General features: G+C 41.9%; 1 protein-coding gene across 3 annotated transcripts in view; it reads right to left on the reverse strand.

Annotated features, from left to right (window-relative positions):
• LOC309635406 ((E2-independent) E3 ubiquitin-conjugating enzyme FATS) overlaps positions 1-22621 on the reverse strand; it is a 250290-nt gene that overhangs the window by 208375 nt on the left and 19294 nt on the right. For all 3 annotated transcript variants that reach the window (XR_014248824.1, XM_082406622.1, XM_082406623.1), the window contains exon 2: positions 11264-11336. Coding sequence is in view for 2 of the 3 variants with exons in the window: in XM_082406622.1 (XP_082262748.1) it covers positions 11264-11336 (73 nt within the window). In the remaining variant the exon portion in view is untranslated. The remainder of the gene's footprint in view (positions 1-11263; positions 11337-22621) is intronic.

A 22621-nucleotide genomic window follows, 5' to 3' on the forward strand; every position in this document is an offset into this window, starting at 1 on the left:
TTTCTTCTCCAGGGACCAGGAGTTGTGCTGCTTTTCCCACCTCCCTCTTGCAGAACAGGGTGGAGGCTGGGTGGAGAAAGCAGAAAGGAGACGCTCAGTGGAAGGCTGTCCCTCTCAACAAAGGAAGCTGAGTCACAGGACAGGTGCCTGTCATACAAAGCCCTTGAAAGAATCTTGGAAAAATCTAAAGACAAAGACATCCCTGGTGGCGCAGTGGTTAAGAATCTGCCCGCCAGTGCAGGGCACATGGGTTCGAGCCCTGGTCTGGGAAGATCCCACATGCCGCGGAGCAACTAAGCCTGTGCATCACAACTACTGAGCCTGCGCTCTAGAGCCCGTGAGCCACAACTACTGAGCCCGTGTGCCACAACTACTGAAGCCCACGCACCTGGAGCCTGTGCTCCACAACAAGAGAAGCCACCACAATGAGAAGCCTGCACACCGCAACAAAAAGTAGTTCCCGCTGGACGCAACTAGAGAAAAGCCCACGTGCAGCAACAAAGACCCAAAGCAGCCAAAAATAAATTAATTAATTAAAAAAAAATCCAAAGACAAATGCTTTCCCTGTCAGGGTCTCAGCGGCTGTGACAGGATCCAATTCCCAGCCTGCTCTGTGGGCTTCCTGGAAGGGGTAGGTTGGATCCCTGGATGCAGTCAGCTCCATGTCAATCCTTCATACAAATAATGCCATTCAATCTAGTGAACAACTGGCCCAAGTTCACGGGCCAGTCCCTGAACTTGGGAACATGGAGATGAGTGGGACAAGGTCCCTGCTCTCTGAGCCCACAGTCTTGAAGGGGGAAAAAAGGACAAATCTACAAAGAAAACAAGAAAACACTGGAAGAACTGATTGCTGAAAAAACAAAATGCCCTTCGGAGACTAGGGGTGGGGCAGGTTGATTCAGGGAACTAATCTGAAAAAGGAAGGATTTTCTCAACAGAAATACACAGAAGTCAGTTTCAGGAGAATCTCACCATGGCCAAGGAGAGACATAAGCAAGTGTTGAGCACAGGTGCTGCAAGGCTACCCAACTGGAGAAAAATCCAGAAGAATGCACTAGAGTCAGAGGGGGAAGGGAATGCTGGGCCAAGGAGTTTTTACTTTGCTCTCTGAGGACTGATGTGATTTCTGACCAGAGAAATTGCTTTGATTAAAGACACTCTTACAAAATAATAATAATGGGTTTCCCTGGTGGCACAGTGGTTAAGAATCCACCTGCCAATGCAGGGGACACGGGGTTAAAGCCCTGGCCCGGGAAGATCCCACATGCCATGGAGCAACTAAGCCTGTGTGCCACAACTACTGAGCCTGTGCTCTAGAGCCCGTGAGCCACAACTACTGAGCCTGCATGCCACAGCTACTGAAGCCCACGTGCCTAGAGCCCATGTGCTCCGCAACATGAGAAGCCACCTCAATGAGAAACCCGCGCACCACACTGAAGAGTAGCCCCCGCTTGCCACAACTAGAGAAAGCTCACGCACAGCAACGAAGACCCAAGACAGCCAAAAATAAATATATTAATTAAGTAACTAATAATAATAATAATTTTTTTAAAAAGACACTCTTAAACACTGCTCAAGAGAGGAATCCTCCCCATGGGCAGGGAGGAATCTATAATAAGACAGATAAGCATAGTGTGATCAAAACAGCTCTGTACAAAAAGTATCCACATCGTTCTACTCCAACAATTAGAGCCTTAATTTAAAAAACAGGTCTTTCAGGGAAAACAAACAGATAAATTTGGTGTCCCTAAAGTGAACTTATTTACGAAACAGAAACAGATTCACAGACATAGAAAACAAACCTATGGTTACCAAAGGGGGAAAGGGGATGGGGGAGGGATAAATTAAGAGTTTGGGATTAACAGATACACACTACTATGTATAAAATAGATAACCACCAAGAACCTACTGTATAGCACAGGGAACTATACTCAATATCTTGTAATAACCTATAATGGAAGAGAATATTTAAAAAAGAGTATATATATTTATATATATGTATAACTGAATCACTTTACTGTACATCTGAAACTAAGACAACATTGTAAATCAACTATAGTTCAATTTAAATAAATAAATAAATAAAAATTTGGTGGCCCTTCTATACCTCATTCGTAGAGAAACTGCATTACAAATAACGTCCAGAAGAGAAAAGAAACACAACTCACATCAGATCCAGGGTGGCTTTAAGGTATAATAGAACAATCCCTCCTCAAAGTGTAGTCAATGGTAAGTGTTTTATTGGGGCAACTGACTGTTTGACTCTATGAAATAAAATTGAAACTATGATTATGATGGAAGCAAATCACTGCTCTTATAAAAGCTGGTATAAAGGAACAATTATCCTCAAGTTTTAAGTGGAAATATAATCACTTCATCCCACTCATCAATCAAACACCCACCCTTTAAAAATTGCCATTTGTAAAGGTCAGGCTTAATTGATCAGGAGGGAGAAAATTTCATGCCGTCCCACCTTCTTTCTAAGCTAAGTGAATTACTAATTGAAACAGTGACCTTCGTCAATCCCCTTTACATATATTTCCTATAAGTGATTTCCCCAGAAATGGCTTAAATGCACGCCTGATTCTCCCAATCCTTGCTAAATCCTTAGAGCAAGCAGTCTCATAGGCAGACAGGTAGCACGGTGATGGGGAAACTGTAAATGGAATCTTTTTATAACACGCAGAATAGAAATTTGAAAGGGACTTCCTACCTCCCACTGATTTTGAAAACAGATGTAAGTCTGGGCAGAAATAGTCAACCTAAAGGGCAGACAGCAGAAGCAAGAAGAACAACAATCCTGCAGCCTGTGGAACAAAAACCACATTCACAGAAAGACAGACAAGATGAAAAGGCAGAGGGCTATGTACCAAATGAAGGAACAAGACAAAACCCCAGAAAAACAACTAAATGAAATGGAGATAGGCAATCTTCCAGAAAAAGAATTCAGAATAATGATCATGAAGATGATCTAGGACCTCGGAAAAAGAATGGAGGCAAAGATCGAGAAGATGCAAGAAATGTTTAACAAAGATCTAGAAGAATTAAAGAACAAACAAACAGAGATGAACAATACAATAACTGAAATGAAAAATACACTAGAAGGAATCAATATCAGAATAACTGAGGCAGAAGAACGGATAAGTGACCTGGAAGACAGAATGGTGGAATTCACTGCTGCAGAAGAGAATAAAGAAAAAAGAATGAAAAGAAATGAAGACACCCTAAGAGACCTCTGGGACAACATTAAACACAACAACATTCGCATCACAGGGGTCCCAGAAGGAGAACAGAGAGAGAAAGGACCCGAGAAAATATTTGAAGAGATTATAGTCGAAAACTTCCCTAACATGGGAAAGGAAATAGCCACCCAAGTCCAGGAAGTGCAGAGTCCCATACAGGATAAACCCAAGGAGAAACACACCGAGACACATAGCAATCAAATTGACAAAAATTAAAGACAAAGAAAAATTATTGAAAGCAGCAAGGGAAAAACGACAAATAACATACAAGGGAACTCCCATAAGATTAACAGCTGATTTCTCAGCAGAATCTCTACAAGCCAGAAAGGAGTGGCATGATATACTTAAAGTGATGAAAGGGAAGAACCTACAACCAAGATTGCTTTACCCAGCAAGGATCTCATTCAGATTCAATGGAGAAATCAAAAGCTTTACAGACAAGCAAAAGCTAAGGGAATTCAGCACCACCAAACCAGCTCTACAACAAATGCTAAAGGAACTTCTGGAAGTGGGAAACACAAGAGAAGAAAAGGACCTACAAAAACAAACCCAAAACAATTAAGAAAGTGGTCATAGGAACATACGTATCGATAATTACCTTAAACATGAACAGATTAAATGCTCCAACCAAAAGACACAGGCGTGCTGAATGGATACAAAAACAAGACCCATATATATGCTGTCTACAAGAGACCCATTTCAGACCTAGGGACACATACAGACTGAAAGTGAGGGGATGGAAAAAGATATTCCATGCAAATGGAAATCAAAAGAAAGCTGGAGTAGCAGTACTCATATCAGATAAAATAGACTTTAAAATCAAGAATGTTACAAGAGACAAGGATGGACACTAAGTAATGATCAAGGGATCAATCCAAGAAGATATAACAATTATAAATATATATGCACCCAACATAGGAGCACCTCAAAATATAAGGCAACTGCTAACAGCTCTAAAAGAGGAAATCGACAGTAACACAATAATAGGGGGGACTTTAACACCTCACTTACATCAATGGACAGATCATCCAAACAGAAAATTAATAAGGAAACACAAGCTTTAAATGACACAATAGACCAGATAGATTTAATTGATATTTATAGGACATTCCATCCAAAAACATCAGACTACACTTTCTTCTCAAGTGCGCATGGAACATTCTCCAGGATAGATCACATCTTGAGTCACAAATCAAGCCTCAGTAAATTCAAGAAAATTGAAGTCATATCAAGCATCTCTTCTGACCACAACGCTATGAGATTAGAAATAAATTACAGGGAAAAAAAACGTAAAAAACACAAATACATGGAGGCTAAACAATATGTTACTAAATAACCAAGAGATCACTGAAAAAATCAAAGAGGAAATCAAAAAATACCTAGAGACAAATGACAATGAAAACACGACGATCCAAAACCTATGGGATGCAGCAAAAGCATTTCTAAGAGGGAAGTTTATAGCTATACAAGCCTACCTCAAGAAACAAGAAAAATCTCAAATAAACAGTCTAACCTTACACCTAAAGGAACTAGAGAAAGAAGGACAAACAAAATCCAAAGTTAGCATAAGGAAAGAAATCATAAAGATCAGAGCAGAAATAAATGAAATAGAAACAAAGAAAACTATAGCACATATCAATAAAACTAAAAAGTGGTTCTCTGAGAAGATAAACAAAATTGATAAACCATTAGCCAGACTCATCAAGAAAAAGAGGGAGAGGACTCAAATCAATAAAATTAGAAATGAAAATGGAGAAGTGACAACAGACACCGCAGAAATACAAAGCATCCTAAGAAACTACTACAATCAACTCTATGCCAATGAAATGGACAACCTGGAAGAAATGGACAAATTCTTAGAAAGGTATAACCTTCCAAGACTGAACCAGGAAGAAATAGAAAATATGAACAGACCAATCACAAGTAATGAAATTGAAACTGTGATTAAAAACCTTCCAACAAACAAAAGTCCAGGACCAGATGGCTTCACAGGTGAATTCTATCAAACATTCAGAGAAGAGCTAACACCCATCCTTCTCAAACTCTTCCAAAAAATTGCAGAGGAAGGAAAACTCCCAAACTCATTCTATGAGGCCACCATCACCCTGATACCAAAACCAGACAAAGATACTACAAAAAAAGAAAATGGCTTGTAAGACACTGATGAAAGAAATTAAAGATGATACAAATAGATGGAGAGATATACCATGTTCTTGGATTGGAAGAATCAATGTTGTGAAAATGATTATACTACCCAAAGCAATCTACAGATTCAGTGCAATCCCTATCAAATTACCAATGGCATTTTTTACAGAACTAGAACAAAAAAATCTTAAAATTTGTATGGAGACACAAAAGACCCCGAATAGCCAAAGCAGTCTTGAGGGGAGAAAACAGAGTGGGAGGAATCAGACTCCCTGACTTCAGACCATACTACAAAACTACAGTAATCAAGACAATATGGTACTGGCACAAAAACAGAAATATAGATCAATGGAACAGGATAGAAGGCCCAGAGATAAACCCACGCACCTATGGTCAACTAATCTATGACAAAGGAGGCAAGGATATACAATGGAGAAAAGACAGTCTCTTCAATAAGTGGTGCTGGGAAAACTGGACAGCTACATGTAAAAGAATGAAATTAGAACACTCCCTAACACCATACACAAAAATAAAATCAAAATGGATTAGAGACCTAAATGTAAGACTGGGCACTATAAAACTCTTAGAGGAAAACATAGGAAGAACACTCTTTGACATAAATCACAGCAAGATCTTTTTTGATCCACCTCCTAGAGTAATGGAAATAAAAACAAAAATAAACAAATGGGACCTAATGAAACTTCAAAGCTTTTGCACAGCAAAGGAAACCATAAACAACACGAAAAGACAACCCTCAGAATGGGAGAAAATATTTGCAAAGGAATCAATGGACAAAGGATTAATCTACAAAATATATAAACAGCTCATGCAGCTCAATACTGAAGAAACAAACAACCCAATCCAAAAATGGGCAGAAGACCTAAATAGACATTTCTCCAAAGAAGACATACAGATGGCCAAGAAGCACATGAAGAGCTGCTCAACATCACTAATTATTAGAGAAATGCAAATCAAAACTACAATGAGGTATCACCTCACCCCAGTCAGAATGGGCATCATCAGAAAATCTACAAACAACAAATGCTGGAGAGGGTGTGGAGAAAAGGGAACCCTCTTGCACTGTTGGTAGGAATGTAAATTGATACAGCCACTATGGAGAACAGTATGGAGGCTCCTTAAAGAACTAAAAATAGAACTACCATATGACCCAGCAATCCCACTACTGGGCATATACCCAGAGAAAACCATAATTCAAAAAGACACATGCACCCCATGTTCATTGCAGCACTATTTACAATAGCCAGGTCATGGAAGCAACCTAAATGCCCATCGACAGACGACTGGATAAAGAAGATGTGGTACATATATACAATGGAATATTACTCAGCCATAAAAAGGAACAAAATTGGGTCATTTGTAGAGATGTGGATGCATTTAGAGACTGTCATACAGAGTGAAGTAAGTCAGAAAGAGAAAAACAAATATCGTATATTAACGCATATATGTGGAACCTAGAAAATGGTACAGATGAACCGGTTTGCTGAGCAGAAATTGAGGCACAGATGTAGAGGAAGAACGTATGGACACCAAGGGGGGAAAGAGGCGGGGCGGGGGGATGGTGTGATGAATTGGGAGATTGGGATTGACATGTATACACTGATATGTATAAAATGGATGACTAATAAGAAAAAATAAATTAAAAATAAACATTAAAAAAAAAAAAAAAGAAACAGTCATCCTTCCTACAATTTTTTCTCCCTTAGTGTTAGGAGCCTATTAATCATAGCAAACTGAAATTTTACCCCGGCCAAGAGATTTCAAAGGCCTGGACAAGAGGACAATTTTACCATAAGAAATCAACTCTCTGCCCTTCCCAGTTCTGGAATTTCCAGTGACTGAGGCAGTGAATAGTTGCATTGGGCAAATGAAGGAAACAAAAATGAAAATTCAGAGATGACGTTCACTTCAGATTTCCTGCATGAGCACTCTGAACTCCGATTGGACCAAATACCCCCGATCTAGCTTCTGTAACAGAGACTGCTACCCACATCACTGAGTTTTAGAGCCACCCCGTGGACACGGGTGAAACCTAAACCACCGTGGTCTAAGACCTGAGGAAGTGGAGAGACTTTTCCAAAAATAGAGGACAAATTGAGGGCGAGGTCAACGCTGGCACTGGACCTCAAGTTACACCTCTTCCCACCGCATGCCTGTAGGTACCTTAGGCTTTGTAGCCCACTCTCTTCCCACTTCACACACTGGCTCCTGCACTCATCTCAACTGTTCTCCTGGTTTCTCACATGACCCACCTGTAAATCATGATCACATCGAGATTGATAACCCTGACTTTTCCCTGGATCTCGACACCATATTTCCAGCTGCTTCACAGACATCTAGGACAGATGGTCTCTCAGATGCAGAGCATCCAAACCCCACAAGTTCAGGATGCTCCCAGCAGCACCAGCCCTTGACCCCTGAATTTCCTTCCCCATGGATGGCAGCGCTATTCGCCCAGAAACACCTTTAACTTCTCCCTTATGCAACCGCTTGCAAATAATTTTGTCATCTCCCAGTGCTCCAGTGGTCCCAGCATCCCCTGCCCCTGCCCTGGCCTAAACCCTATGTCATTGCCTTCCTAGAATATCACATACAGTTGTCTTCCTAGAACACAGATCAGACCACATATTCCAGCAACTTAAAAATATTTAATGGGTCTCTTTGCCTACTCAGTACAGATTAAAAATAAAGAAGGTTATTTATTTTGGCTCAACACCATAGAAAAGCTTTCTAACAATTCCAGCTGTGTGAGCAAGTCATGAGCTACCTTCAAGTAGAGTGAGTCCCCTGGCCTTGGGGCTTGCTGTGTGGTCGGCCTCCTCTGCAGAGGCTTCCTCGCTCCTGCGAGGGCAGGAGGTGGAGGGGTTTCAGGTGTCAGGCATCAGGAAGAAATTGGACAAAACGACCTCCGTGGCCCCTCTCAGACTTGAGATTCCATGGGCCTACTCATGCCTTTCGGACGTCAGCTTGGCCTGTGGACTCCTTCTGGGAGAACTGCCCTGTTAGCCAGGCACCCATAAGGTCGGATGCGCGGAAGCCAGGTTTCTCACATCTGACGTTTGCCTCCTAACCCGGATGACTGACGCAGGGTGGAGCCTGAGAAGGTTAACTGAAAGACACGGGCTGCAAGAGTCAGGCACAGATCCTGTTACCGCGGCTCTAAGTGAAGGGCCACACTCTTGCTACTGGGTCCCACGGAGCCCCCTTGGTTCCTGTACTTTGCGCAACCCGGTGGCTTGTTCTCCTACAAAGTTCACTGGTTTCCTTACAACCATTTTTCTTTTGTCGTCAATAGTGTGTTTCTGGTCCTTGCAACCCCAAGCCTGACCTAAAACTCTGCTCTCTGGGTTTCCCAAAGCCCAGGGGGCTGAGAGAGATCTCATTCTTGCACTGAGCCCTCCTCAGGAGTGTGGGTACAGGAAGTCTAATTCCTGAACCAAACTTCCTTGTTCTTTCCTGAGGGAGCAAGTTGGACCACAGAGAGTTCAAAGGACACAGGTGACAGCTCAGGCCAATTTTCGTAGAAGAGGTGTGACACCTCTCCCTCCTGGACCAAACTTTAGTCGGACTCCTCTGAGCCCTCTTCCTGACCAGGCTTCGTCTAGGCCTGCTGCCTTGGCCTGTCAGGCCCAAGAATCCCATTGAGTCCAGTTTCATTCAAATCCTGCTAAGCTGGTTTCACAAGAATCTCCCTGACCTGTGATATCTAATCAAGTTCTTCTCGGTAACTCTCCATCCGCTGCGTCGCTCACTCCCCCCATCAGCTATAGGTCCCCAGATGCCTGCCATACTCAGAGTTGAGCTCGGTGCTGCCCTGGAATCTCTCCCCTACTGCAGCAGCTCCAATAAAATCTGTCTTGCAGCTTTCAACCAGTGTCCAGTGCAATTTCCCTTTAACAGGTGGGAATGACCTTGCGGGAAGATGCGGAGGGCATAAGTGTCCCCTCAAGGAGTCAGGCCCCCACGGAAGCATGGTGCCCACACACGCACCGACTCCAACAGAGACCATTCTTGACCTGTGTCAGTCTCCTCTGAGAACTCTTTTCAACAAGGCCACGCTCTCGGGTTCTGTCCTTGGCCCGTTTAGCCCGATTTTAGCAAGAATCCTGCTGGGTCAATTTAGAGGAAATCCCCCATCCTTGATATCTGATCAAATTCCTCATCCCCCACCTGTCAAGTCACGTTAGCCAAAATTCCCCTTACCCCTGATGCTTCCTCTTAGAAATCTTCCATCCAATGACCCCTTCCCTGCTCCTTGGCTATAAACTCCCATTTTTCCTTGTATTTGGAGTTGAGTCCACAATCTCTCTCCCCTCCTGTAAGACCCCACTGCTGCAGTCCCTCTGAATAAAATCTGCCTTACCCTCTTTAACAAGTGTCATGAATGATTCTTTAGCAACTCCTTGCCTTCGGCCTGAATACCCAACTTTTAAGACTGCCTCAAAAGTGTTCTTCCAGAACGAGAACTTTGAAAATATAGATAGATCTAAAAGGAAAGAAAGAAATCCAGGAGATACGTGTCTTCCCGCTCACCCAGGCTTGCTTGGGCACATTCCCTGAAGCCTGGACCGTTAACCTCCGGTCTCAGGGCCAGCTTGTGCTTGTTTCTAGGTCATTAAACTGCTAACTACCACGTGAGCAGGCATCCCTGTCGGAAGAGCTGGAGCAGGCCCATTTTAGCTGACCTAGCCCTCAGGAAAAGAAGACACACATCCACGTGAGGTCACCTGGGCCTGACTGTTCTCCCAGGCACCTCCGCGTGCCCCAAGGAAATGTGGCATTCTTCCCAATGTCCCCAAACTCCCCATGGGGTGCCGGTGGCCAGTGTGCTTCCTGAGCCTGCTGCCCACACTACCAGAAACTTCTATCTGTGGATTCACATTCTTACCACAAGCAATTTCTGGGCTAGGTGTTTAAAGGATCCAAACTAAAAAGCTGCCGCTACTGAAGAATAAGCTTATCAACCATTCTGTGGTGGCTCCAGAGAGGATTAACTAGGAAAGCTCCTTTCAAATAACATCTTTGTCGTGGGTTGACTGTGTCAGTTAAGGAAAGGATTTCAGATCCCTGATACCTTTGATATAGGCAGGTGGTGAGGGGTAATGAAAAGAGAGGCGACAAATGTGTGTGTGTGTGTGTGTGTGTGTGTGTGTAATCACATACACAGACACATTTATACCAACGCATCAGCCACATTTACAAACTCAAACTCAAATGGAGATTAAAAAATTGAATTTGCTATGTGAAAAACAATTCTTTCAGAATTTTTGCTACAGTCTCTGAATAGAAATATTCTATTAACCCGGCAGTCTTATCACAAGACCATCAGAAATTTGACCTACACCCATATGATTTCTCTCATGAAAGGGAGTAAAAAAGCTTAGCTTCATGCCATTTACGTTAACAAACTTAACAAAGTTAGGGACTGGAAGCATCTCACCTAGTGTTTCTACGGTTGAGTGCCTATGAATTGAAGTGATTTATGAACGCACAGATACCGTGCCTGTATTTCAGTTGCACCGGCTCCAGCTCTGAGAAGATTCCACATTTGTCCCTGCTCTAATGCTGGCCTAACCCCCGCACGCCCAGCCATAATCTTGGCTTCTGAAGGCATTACCTAAGGCAACCAATATTTCTTCTGCATTGTTTGTTTTTTCAGAGACTGCCAGCCTAAAAGCCTGTGTGTTTGGAAATTCAAATCAGCTTCAAATCTTGTCGGAGTCACTGAGCTCTCATTTCACGTTTGGGGGAAGACTAGTCTCCAAAGCACATTTCACTATTAATAAAAATAAAGGAGAGAGAGACTAAATAAAGGCTTGGAGGGAGTGCCACCCGGTCAGAGATGAGTTCTTTACCTGCATTTGAAAGACTCTCGTTTCTTTCCCAGGCAGAGTGATCTTTGGGGGATGAGAAAAGCCGACTGTGGATCTGGAAGATAAACAGAAACCTTCCCAGTTTTATATTCTTATTTGCCAGATATATAATTTTCAGTAATGTGTGTTACTGGCTTTAAAAAAAATCAAGAAATGTCCCTAGAATCTCTCCTTTCTCCTGAGAAAGGACTGCAGATTGTAATGTATATACTTATTTCCATTTCTCCTGTGTTAACTCTGTCAATGAATAAAAGGTGGTTAACCTTTTTTCTTTTTTTTTTTTTTCTGCTTGTGGCTTTTCTGGGTATTGAAGAAAAGTATTACTATTTTTATAGAAGTATAGTTGATTTACAATATCATGTTAGTTTCAGGTGTACAGCACAGTGATTCAGCTATATGTGTGTGTGTGTGTGTGTGTGTGTGTGTGTGTACACACACACACACACACACACACACACACTATTCTTTTTCAGATTCTTTTCCCTTATAGGTTATTACAAAATACTGAGTAGAATTCCCTGTGCTGTATAGTAGGTCCTTGTTGGTTATCTATTTTATATACAGTAGTGCATATGTGTTAATCCCAACCTCCTAATTTATCCCTCCCCGCCCTTCCCCCTTTGGTAACCATAAGTTTGTTTTCTATACCTGTGAGTCTCTTTCTGTTTTGTGAATAAGTTCATCTGTAAAGGGTCTCTTTCTGATGATTGCAAAATGCACAAGAAGGAAGCAGGGCGGGAGAAAAACTAATCAGTGAACATGGATTTTGCCATGAATTTTGCTAGTAGATCAAAGAACCACGTCTCCTATTTCTTTTCTCTCCCAGCAAAGTGCTGAATGGGTGTTGAGCTAAAATTGGACATTCGATAAATATTGATAAATTGATTAATCATGAGCCATCAGATTTCAAAAATTAGCCTTCAAGGCCCAATGAAAGTAAGACTAACGTACACAAAAGTGTTCTGCCATCTGCGAGCATGATCAGGATGCCGACTCTCTGCCAAACAACAAAGGTTTATAAGTTTATCCCAAAAGCAGTTCGCTGTGGGTGAGTCCTTCGGTTCTGATTTACCCACTTCTAATCAGACCCCAGAGAACCCATTCCCCATGGGGTCTCCCTGCACGCCCATCATCCCTCTGAATATCCATGACCTTTCCCCAAAGCTGAAGAATAACTCTTTGGACCCCCCAGTAGTAATCTTATCCTGATGTGAAGAGGCTACACAGTCATGGAGCTGGAGCCAGCCTCTAATTCTGAACCCCAGTAAACTGCTCAGTCCCAGGGGGGAGTTAAGCTTTTCATTGCTCACGTCTCATTTTTTGCCCCTTCACATCCCCAGCATCTGGGCCACCAGTTTGGGGATAGCAGAGAGGAATCTGCAAGCAAACAATTCTTCTGTTCCAAGCAGGAGCCTGGCCTCTGAGACCTCAAAGCGAAAGAGAAAGAATGGGGCAGGACCCAGACTGCGGCAGGGCTGAGATGGGGAGAATTAAAGAGTCACATAGCATTTTCTGCCGCTTTTCAGGCTCCTCCTCCCTGGGCCTAACTCAGCCACTGCCAATTGGTAATATGATTATTAACTATAATAAGCATAAGAAGAACTGCCGACAGTTATTGAGATTTCATATGGGCCAGTGCTGTGCTCTGCGCTTTCCATACATCGTCTCATTGAATTCTCACAACTGTTAGAAACATATGCTGCTCTCAGCCCTGCCATGGCAGCTGAGAAAGTCAAAGCTAAGGCCCCCCACTGGGTACCTGGTGACACAGACAGGATTCAGACCAGGCTTGTCAAACCCAAGCACCTGAGCTTTTAGCCAGCATGTTCCAAATACTGTTACTATTATAATTCGAAAAGACACATGCACCCCAGTGTTCACAGCAACACTATTTACAATAGCCAAGATGTGGAAGCAACCTAAGTGTCCATTGATGGAAGAATGGGTAAAGAAGATGTGGTACATATACACAATGGAATATTACTCAGCCATAAAAAAGAATGAAATAATGCCATTTGCAGCAACATGGATGGACCTAGAGATTATCATACTAAGTGAAGTCAGACAGAAAAAGACAAGTATCATTGATATCACTTATATGTGGAATCTAAAAAAATGATACAAATAAACTTATTTACAAAACAGAAATAGACTCACAGACTTAGAGAATAAACTTATGGTTACCAAAGGGGAAGTGCCAGGGGGAATAAGTAGGAGTTTGGGATTAACAAATACACACTACTATACACAGAATAGATAACCAAGAAGGACCTAATGTATAGCACAGGGAACTATACTCAATATCTTGCAATAACCTACAATGGAAGAGAATCTGAAAAAGAACATATATATATATATATATATATATATACAAAACTGAATCACTTTGCTGTATACCTGAAACTAACACAACGTTGCAAATCAACTATATTTCAATAACATTTTTTTAAAAGAAAAAAATTAAAAATTAAAATTGTTATTTTTACTAAGTATTACTGTTTGGCTATTTGACTGTACCTGGCTGTGCTTATATAGCTATCACACTTACATATGTCCTTTTCTCAGTCTTAGCATAGACATGTCATAAGAAACACACATGAAAACTTTTCAGGAAGGAAACAAAAGTGCAACACAGTAGACATGAGGGTGGAAAGTAATTTAAATCCTAAATTTAGGAGAAGAAGTGAGTTTTCTCTCCGCTGCTTCAGACAGAATCAGTCCCTGTTCTGGAAGCTATCTGCGGGGGACGGGGTGCAGGGAGACTCCGGTCCAGCAGAGATTTTAAGCTTCCTCTCTCCAGGGTCGTTGTCTTGTTTGGCTCTTTGAAGAAAGAGTTTTCTGTGTATTTTTTAAAGTAACTCCATCAAGCCTCACAAGTCAGGTGACCTGGGACCTGACTCAGAATCAGGTCTGCCCAGCAATTCCCCTGTGCACCATGCGATGCTGACAGAGAGCCCACCCCACAGTGTGTGAAGTTACAAGCACTCAAGTGTACTGGTTCCAACCGAGGACAATTTTTCTCTCTCTCGGGTCCCAGTGACTGGCAGTAGATAACAAGCTGACTCAGCCCCGCAGCCCTCTATAAATGCCTGGCTTCTCCGAAGCCTGGAACCGTCTGGTACAGGTTCTGGGTATTACAGAAACCCAGAATTCCCAACAACAGGGTGATTCAGGAACCTCAGACATCATCTGACCCCGGCTCTCAGTCCACCAGCAACGTCCTGGAGACATGTGGCTCTACTTTCTGTGGGTTGCTAACTGAAATCCCTTCATGCAGAAGACAATACTTTCCATGGCCCTTAGGACAGAGCATCAGAAGAGCCCTGTGTAGTCTGCCCCCGCTGATCTCTGTGCATCATTGGGCACCCCTCTCCTGGCCACATGTGCTGTGTGAGCTTCCCTCATCCCCTTGAATCAAATTCTCCCCACCACCACCACAGGGCCTTTGCACCTGTTGTTTCATCTGTACAGCATGTTCTTTCCCTGGTCCTCCTCTGACCCCGCTCGCATGACCTGCTCGTGTGTCCCTCCATACACCACTCTCAAAACTCGGTTTCTGACTTACAAGCTCCTACAGGAGCATTCCTTCCCTTCAGAGCACGCATTGACTTGTGTGAATCTATGACCAATGTCTGCTTCTCCCCTAGACTCTAACCCCTCTGAGAATAAAATTATGTTTGCCTCACTTGCCAATGTATCCTGGCTCCTAATAGGGCTAGATGCATAGTAGGCTTTCAATAAATATTTATTTAAAAAAGGATGGAAGAATTAACCAAGCAATTAATTAACAAAAGCAAAGCTTCCTCCCCAAGTTAAGTTGCACAGTGGCCTTTAGAATCCACTGTCCCATCTCCTCAGAGACCGTGCGCCATCAAGGGTCCCCCCCTCCTCTCCGTCTTCAACTTTGCCCTCCCCAATGTTTCTAACCCTGTCCAAACCTTTCTTTTCTATTTTATTTTTTTAATTGAAGTATAGTTGATTTACAAGGTTGTGTTAGTTTCAGGTGTACAGCAAAGTGATTCAGTTATACGTGTGTGTGTAGGTCTGTGTGTGTATATATATTCTTTTATCATATTCTTTTGCATTACGGTTTATTACAGGATATTGGGTATAGTTCCCTGTGCTCTACAGTAGGTCCTTGTTCTTTATCTCTTTTATGTACAGTAGTGTGTATCTGTGAATCCCAAACTCCTAATTTATCCCTCCCCCAACTCCTTTCCCCTTTGGTAACTGTAAGTTCATTTTCTATGCCTGTGAGTCTGTTTCTGTTTTGTAAATGAGTTCATTTGTATCATATTTTAGATGCCACCAAAATCTTTCTTAGCTTAAAAACGAAACCAAAAAAATCCCTCCACAAACACACGGTGCCTTCCACCTTTCACCTTCCCACTGGCCCCAAACCTTGTTGGCCACACTCTCTGTCCCTCTGCCTCGTGCCCCACCCAGACCTCAGTTTAGCACAACCTCGAATGAGCCACTCTGACCTACGACACGGAAATTCTTCTCGCTCTTCTCCCTGTGCTCTCCCGGCCCCACCCCCCAGCCAGCTCCAGTGGATGTGCTGTACCAACAGGGCCAGTGGGTTACGTTCCCTAAATATCTCCCCATTGCATCTCCGCCTCCTTCTCCCCACCGCTTCCACGGAGGGCCTCAGAATTCCTGCCAAGACCACACATTCCAGCAGCCTCCTCCCTCCACCGCATCACCAGTCATGTTCCTATAAAGCAAATCTGATTGTGTCCCTCCCCAGCTTAAAACCCTTGGATTTCTAACTAATTCAAAATATAGTTAAGCGGGGGTGGGAGAGGGATAAATTAGGAGTTTGGGATTAACAGATACACACTACTATATATAAAATAGAAAACCAACAAGGACCTACTGTACAGCACAGGCAACTATACTCAATATCTTATAATAACCTATAATGGAAGAGAATATAAAAAAAGAATATATATATTTATATGTGTATGTATAACTGAATCACTTTGCTGTACATCTGAAACTAACACAACATTGTAAATCAACTATATTTCAATAAAAATTTTAAAATATATATATAGTTAAAGTCATACGCACGAAAGACATTTCTGCAGTCTGATTCATTATGACAAAACACCACAAGTATCCAAAATATCCTACAGCAGGGACTGGCTTTGTAGGTCAGAGCACATGTGTTAATGTGTCCATTAACATGATAACAAGGCTCATAATCCACTCTAGAGTCTCCACATCTGCACATCTGCGGACATAACAACGTATCATGGCAGCCTTGAATGCTACGCCAATGTGGATATTATTTCCTAAGTGACAGGGAAGCTTTGGTGGTTTCTGAACAAGGCAAGTCAGTGCCTTATGTTCAGTTATGTGTTAAAGCTTAGTCCTGTGTACACATTAGATTACAGCCTTGTCTCTGGAGCCTTGACTCATGAGCTGAAATTAGCTGCTTGCCTGTGTAAGATGCAACGTTTTGCAACTATATTTTACAAAGCCTAACATGTGATATGTTTATTTTTTAAATTTTAATTCTCTTTTTTTGTGGTTAAATATACTTCACATAAAATTTAGCACCGTAACCATTTTTAAGTGTATCGTTCACTGGTGTTAAATACATTCACATTATTGTACAACCATCACCAACATCCATCTCCGTAATTCTTTTAATCTTGTAAAGCTGAAACTCTATACCCATTAAACAATAGCTCCCCCTTTCCCCACTCCCCAGCCTGTGGCAACCACCATTCTACTTTCTGTAAATCTATGATTCTGACTAGTCTAAGTACCGCATACAAGTGGAATCATACAGTATTTGTCTTTTTGTAACTCGCTTATCTCACTTAGCATAATGTCCTCAAGGTTCATCCACGTTGTACCCTATGTCAGAATTTCCTTTTTTTAATTAATTTTTATTGGAGTATAGTTGATTTACAATGTTGTGTTAGTTTCTGCTGTACAGCAAAGTGAATCAGTTATACATATACATATATCCACTCTTTTTTAGATTCTTTTCCCATATAGGTCATTACAGAGTATTGAGTAGAGTTCCCTGTACTATATAGTCCTTGTTAGTTATCTATTTTATATATAGTAATGTGTATATGTCAATCCCTATCTCCCAATTTATCCCTCCCCTCCTTTCCCACTTGGTAACCATAAGTTTGTCCTTTTTTAAGACTGAATAATATGCCGTCATATGTATACACCACATTTTGCTTATTCATTCATCTGTCTATAGACACACTTAAGTTGCTTCCATGTTTTAACCTATTGTGAATAATGCTGTACAAATACCTCTTTGAGATCTTGCTTTCAATATTTTTGGATATGTACCCAGGAGTGGAATTGCTGAATCATATGACAATTCTACTTTTAATTTTTTGAGGAACCAACATACTGTTATTCACAGAGGCTGTACCATTGGCATTCCCACCAACCGTGCACAAGTGTTCTGTCTCCCACCCCCTCACCAACACTTCTTATTTTCTGGGTTGTTTTTTTTTCATGGTAACCATTCTAATAGGTGTGGGATAGTTATCTCACTGTAGTTTTCCTTTGCATTTTCCCCAATGATTAGTGATGCTGAGCATCTTTTCATGTGCTTATTGGCCATTTGTATTTCTTCTTTGGAGAAAGGTTTATTCAAGTCCTTTGCCCATTTTTGAACTGACTTGTTTATTTGTTCTTGAGTTTTAGGAGTTCTCTGCATATTCTGGATATTATTCTCTTATCAGACATACGACTTGCAAATATTTTCTCCCATTCTGTGGGGTGCCCTTTCACTCCGCTGATGTTGTCTTTTGATGCACAAATTTTTAAACTCTTCATAAAGCCCAATTTGCCTATTTTTCTCTTTTGTTGCCTGTGCTTTTTGAGTCATGTCCAAGAAATCATTGCCAAATCCCACATCTTGAAGGTTTTACCCTACATTTTCTTCTAAGAGTTTTGTAGTTTTAGGTCTTTGATCCAATTTGAGTTAATTTTTGTACATGGTGTCAGATGAGGATCCAACAAGGGTGATCATTAAGTGACTCCTCATTCAGCCCATTCAAGACTTTATCTCCCTTAGGTCTTTGAAGCGTGTTATTTAGTGAACGGCAGTGTGTTATTTAGTGGACGGCAACGGTAATCTACCAAAGCCACACCACAGGAGGGAAGATTTAAGATCTCTTTGCCACTTCTGTTCCCAGAGGCTGCTGAGCCTGAGCCTGCTTCAAGCCGGGGGCCACACCAGGAGCTAGCACTGAGGGCTTGTCGCATGCCAGGCAATTACCTCGTTGAATCCTAAGACAGCTCAGTGAGAGAAATATAATTATTATTTCCATTTTACAGAGGTGGAAATTAAGGCACAGAAAGGGTAAGTAAATTGCCCAAAGTCACACACACACCTCGTAAGAAAGTGAAGAAGCCCAGACTGGAACCCAGGCAGTTAGGGTGACTCCTTGGGAGTAAAAACTATGACCAGGATCAAGCACATTAGAAGAATCATGATACCCAACAATCATAAGAAATGTTCCAGTTTGCAAAGTTCTTTATCATACATCACCTCATTTGGATTCTCCAAAGTCCCTGAGAGGTGGCCAAAAAAACACAGAGGTTTTTTATGCAAAGAAAACAAGACCCAGAGAGGGTAAGAGACATAAATGCCCAAGAACAATACAATGTACAGAGTCCAACCTACCAGCAGAAATTCTGGGGTCAAACATGACACCCGCTAGGATATTGATTACATTGACAACAAGTTGAGCTATGAATTCCATCAGGAGCCAGAAGCTGATTTGAACATTGTGGGTACAATAATACTGGAACTTTCCATTTGTTTAAGACTAAATACTCTACCAAACAACTTCCACATTTTCTCACTCGGTCCTCCCAAGTCCTGCCATAACAGCTGTGCTCTAATGAGCAAATGTCTTATTGTCTTTTGCTGGATTTTTTGTTTACTGACTCTGCCTTCAAGACATCTGAGTACTCACTATGGACCCATAATCCCTTATGTACAATTCTAAAATTCGTGAAGCTCTGAAATATGAGAGTTTTTCTCTCTGAGTTTGTAGAAAACTAACCTGACAGCAAAACCTTACCTGAACTAACCTGGGGCTATTTATAATATTAATTTATTCCATTTAATGTGAATATTCATACATTTTATTGCAGAAACATCAGTGAGATTAATTACAGGGTGCTACTCAGATCCCCCTGGGAATGTTATGCAGGATCACCTTTCTGAAATAAAATTTAAAAGTCACCGTTGAATTACATTTGGCCCCAAGAGTTCTGGATGGAGAACTGTGGATGGGTACCACAGATATTTAATGAACTTACCAGCCCCTGGGTTAGTGTTTTCCAAATACCCCTCATGCAGTCCCCACAAGACAGACGTTATCTCTGCTTATAGATAGAAACACTGGGGTGTGGAGAGATTCTCTAATTTGTTCTGTCTCACAGAGCTACTCAATGCCAGAGCCAGCACAACTAGACCATCATGTTCTCAGCATTCCCCATACTAGTGTGTGTGTGTGTGTGTGTGTGTGTGTGTGTGTGTGTGTGTGTGTGTGTGTCTGGGTGTGTGTGGGGGGGGAGGGGAGGTAGTTAGAGATGGCTTGTGGGCTTTGTAAAGCATGAGCAAGCAAAACAGAGACTGAAACTTCATATACCCCAGGAAATAAGAGAGAGGAGAAGACAGGAATTTCCAGGCCTACATAGAACCCTACCTCCACTTTGCCTCTTCTGGACACCTGTCTGGTTGGCAGAGAAAACAGAGGAGAGATTCTGAAACTACTTATATCCCAAGTTGTCAACGACCAAGAGTGGATTTTGGCTGGCAGGGTCTTCTTTTTAGGGTAATGGCAGATATTGCTTGGAGTCTGCCAACAGAAAAACAGGAAAGAGGGCCATTTCTTCTCAGCATCCCAGTGCCTTCTCCTGGGGATGCTGGAGGTACCACTAAAGGGCAAGTGACAAGCACAAGGTGTGGATGCTTCCAGATTGGACCGCCAGTGGGTTAACACAGCCTCTTTGGGGTCTGGAATGCACTCTCCACAGATAATCTAGATGCGTGATTGATCTCTGCCAGCGTCGCATGTTTGTATTCAATCTTCTGAACTCTCTTCGGCAACAATAATTAATGTCAGAGCAGTTTATGGACCAAAAGTGTATTTTCTGGTTAATGCAACCCTGCACCTATAATAATTCAAAACTGAGATTTATCACTCTGCCACAGTTCCATCTTCATGCTTCATCTCTTCATGTTTACATCTGGTTTAGCTTTTTCTAATCTAAAATAAATCAGCATGAAAAGCATTAGATTTTTCATTTAGATTCTCAATTGCCTTTTATGACCGAGATAATATCCCTTATCTGATTGCAAATGGTGGGATTGTTCCCTTGTTAGGATCTGAAAAAAGATGCTACAGTTCAATCTCTGTGTCTCTCCTTGCTTTTCCTTCACCTTGGTTTTCAAGGGTGGTGTCTGGTGGGGTTCTGGTTTGAAAATGAGACAACTCAGGATGTAAAGAGGATAGATCATTTCACTCATTCCTCCTCTTGTGGGACTCACAGAGGAAGGCCTCCCCCTGGCTGCCTAATGAGAAGTGATCTTGGGAGAGTTCACGCTTCATTTCCCCACCGGTGACTTCAGCCCCTGTCTGTTTACAGGGATAAATGGGAGCAGCAATGACGAAACACTTGGCTGGAGACTTTTATGCGAACATCAGGGGTGCGGGGAAAATAACACCATATTATAGGCATGTTAATTACCCAGTTACAAAGTCAAATTTAGCTGAACTATTTTGTATATGAAAGAGGTAGACTTCCCCTGACTCCTTGAGTTTTCCTTTCAGAATGTTCTATTACGTTTTATCATTGGCATCATTTTCTCCTTACTTTAAATTGGGAGCCGATGATTCCAGAAATTGAATCCATTTCTCATACCAGGTGGAAGCTTCTTTCCTCAGTAATCGTTTACTGTCACTGTCTACTTTCCCTCAATTAGAGGCCCAAACCGTTTGAAATACTTCAACATCAAATACAATAAAGTTACTCTGACTTTGGAACACCTCGGAAAGTTCTGAGAATTCAGTCGCCGACTCAATCCTACAGCTTTTAACTCGATTGCTGCCATTTTTCTTCTTTCAAAGAAACAGAGACAAAAAAAGAAGAAGAAGAAAAGGACGAAGGTATTTCCTGTTCTTTGGCTCACCTGTTCTAGGAACTCCGCCCCTGAGCCCATGGGGAAAGGCCTTACTATTTCACACTGGTGGCTGCTTTTCACGACTTCCTTCTAGCCAGACTGACAGAAAGCAATCTAAAAGGAGCCCTTTTTATAGCTGGCTTTCACACTTCTTCAGAATTAGGAGAAATGATGACTTTTACTTGGTGAGAAATCGCAGAATAGGGTCCTTCACAGCTTAATAACAAAATGATAATGAGCTACCCTACACAGCAGTTACCCTATGCCAGGCACTGTGCTAAATGCTTCACAGGCATTATGCAATCTCCACGGCAACTCAAGAAGGAAGGTACCACTGTACTCCCAATTGAGAGGTGAGGAAATATGGTTTTTAGCATTACTGTTCATAGTAACATCAAGAATAATATGATAGACCCACAGCCATAGAAAACAGACTTATGGTTACCAAAGGAGAAAGGGTGGGGAGGGATAAATTAGTGGTTTGGGATTAACATATACACACTACTACATATAAAACAGAGAACTAACAAGGACCTACTGTATAGCACAGGGAACTATAGTCAATATTTTGGAATAATCTATAAGGGAAAAGAATCAGAAAAATATATATATATGTGTGTATATATATATACATATATGTATATACACACACAACTGAATCACTGTGCTGTACACCTGAAATTAACACAACATTGTAAATCAACTATACTTCAATAAAAATTTTAATAAATAAAATTTTTTAAAATAATAATAATAATATGATAAACAACGAAGCATTACTGAGCTCTTAGGATGAGCCAAGCACTGCCTTGTCTTTCCTTTTTATTTGATTTGATTTTTTTTTGGCCGCACGGCATGTGGGATCTTAGTTCCCTGACCAGGGATCGGACCCATGCCCCCTGCAGCGGAAGCGCAGAGTCTCACCACTGGACCACCAGGGAAGTCCCTGCCTTGTCTTTCCATCCACCACTTTCTCCAGTCCCCACAAATGCCCAAGATTTCTTAATTCCATCCTGTATAGGAAGCAACTGATGCTGAAAAAGGTAAGAGTTCATGCAAAGTCCACATTAATCAGGGGCAGAGTCAGGATCAAAACCCAAGAGTACCTGAATCAGGGCCCAAGCCCTCACCCCTCTGCTGCCTCAACAGAACAT

Source organism: Balaenoptera borealis (genome assembly GCF_965194805.1).
Source record: "Balaenoptera borealis genome assembly, chromosome: 10".
In the NCBI taxonomy this organism is placed as follows: domain Eukaryota; kingdom Metazoa; phylum Chordata; class Mammalia; order Artiodactyla; family Balaenopteridae; genus Balaenoptera; species Balaenoptera borealis.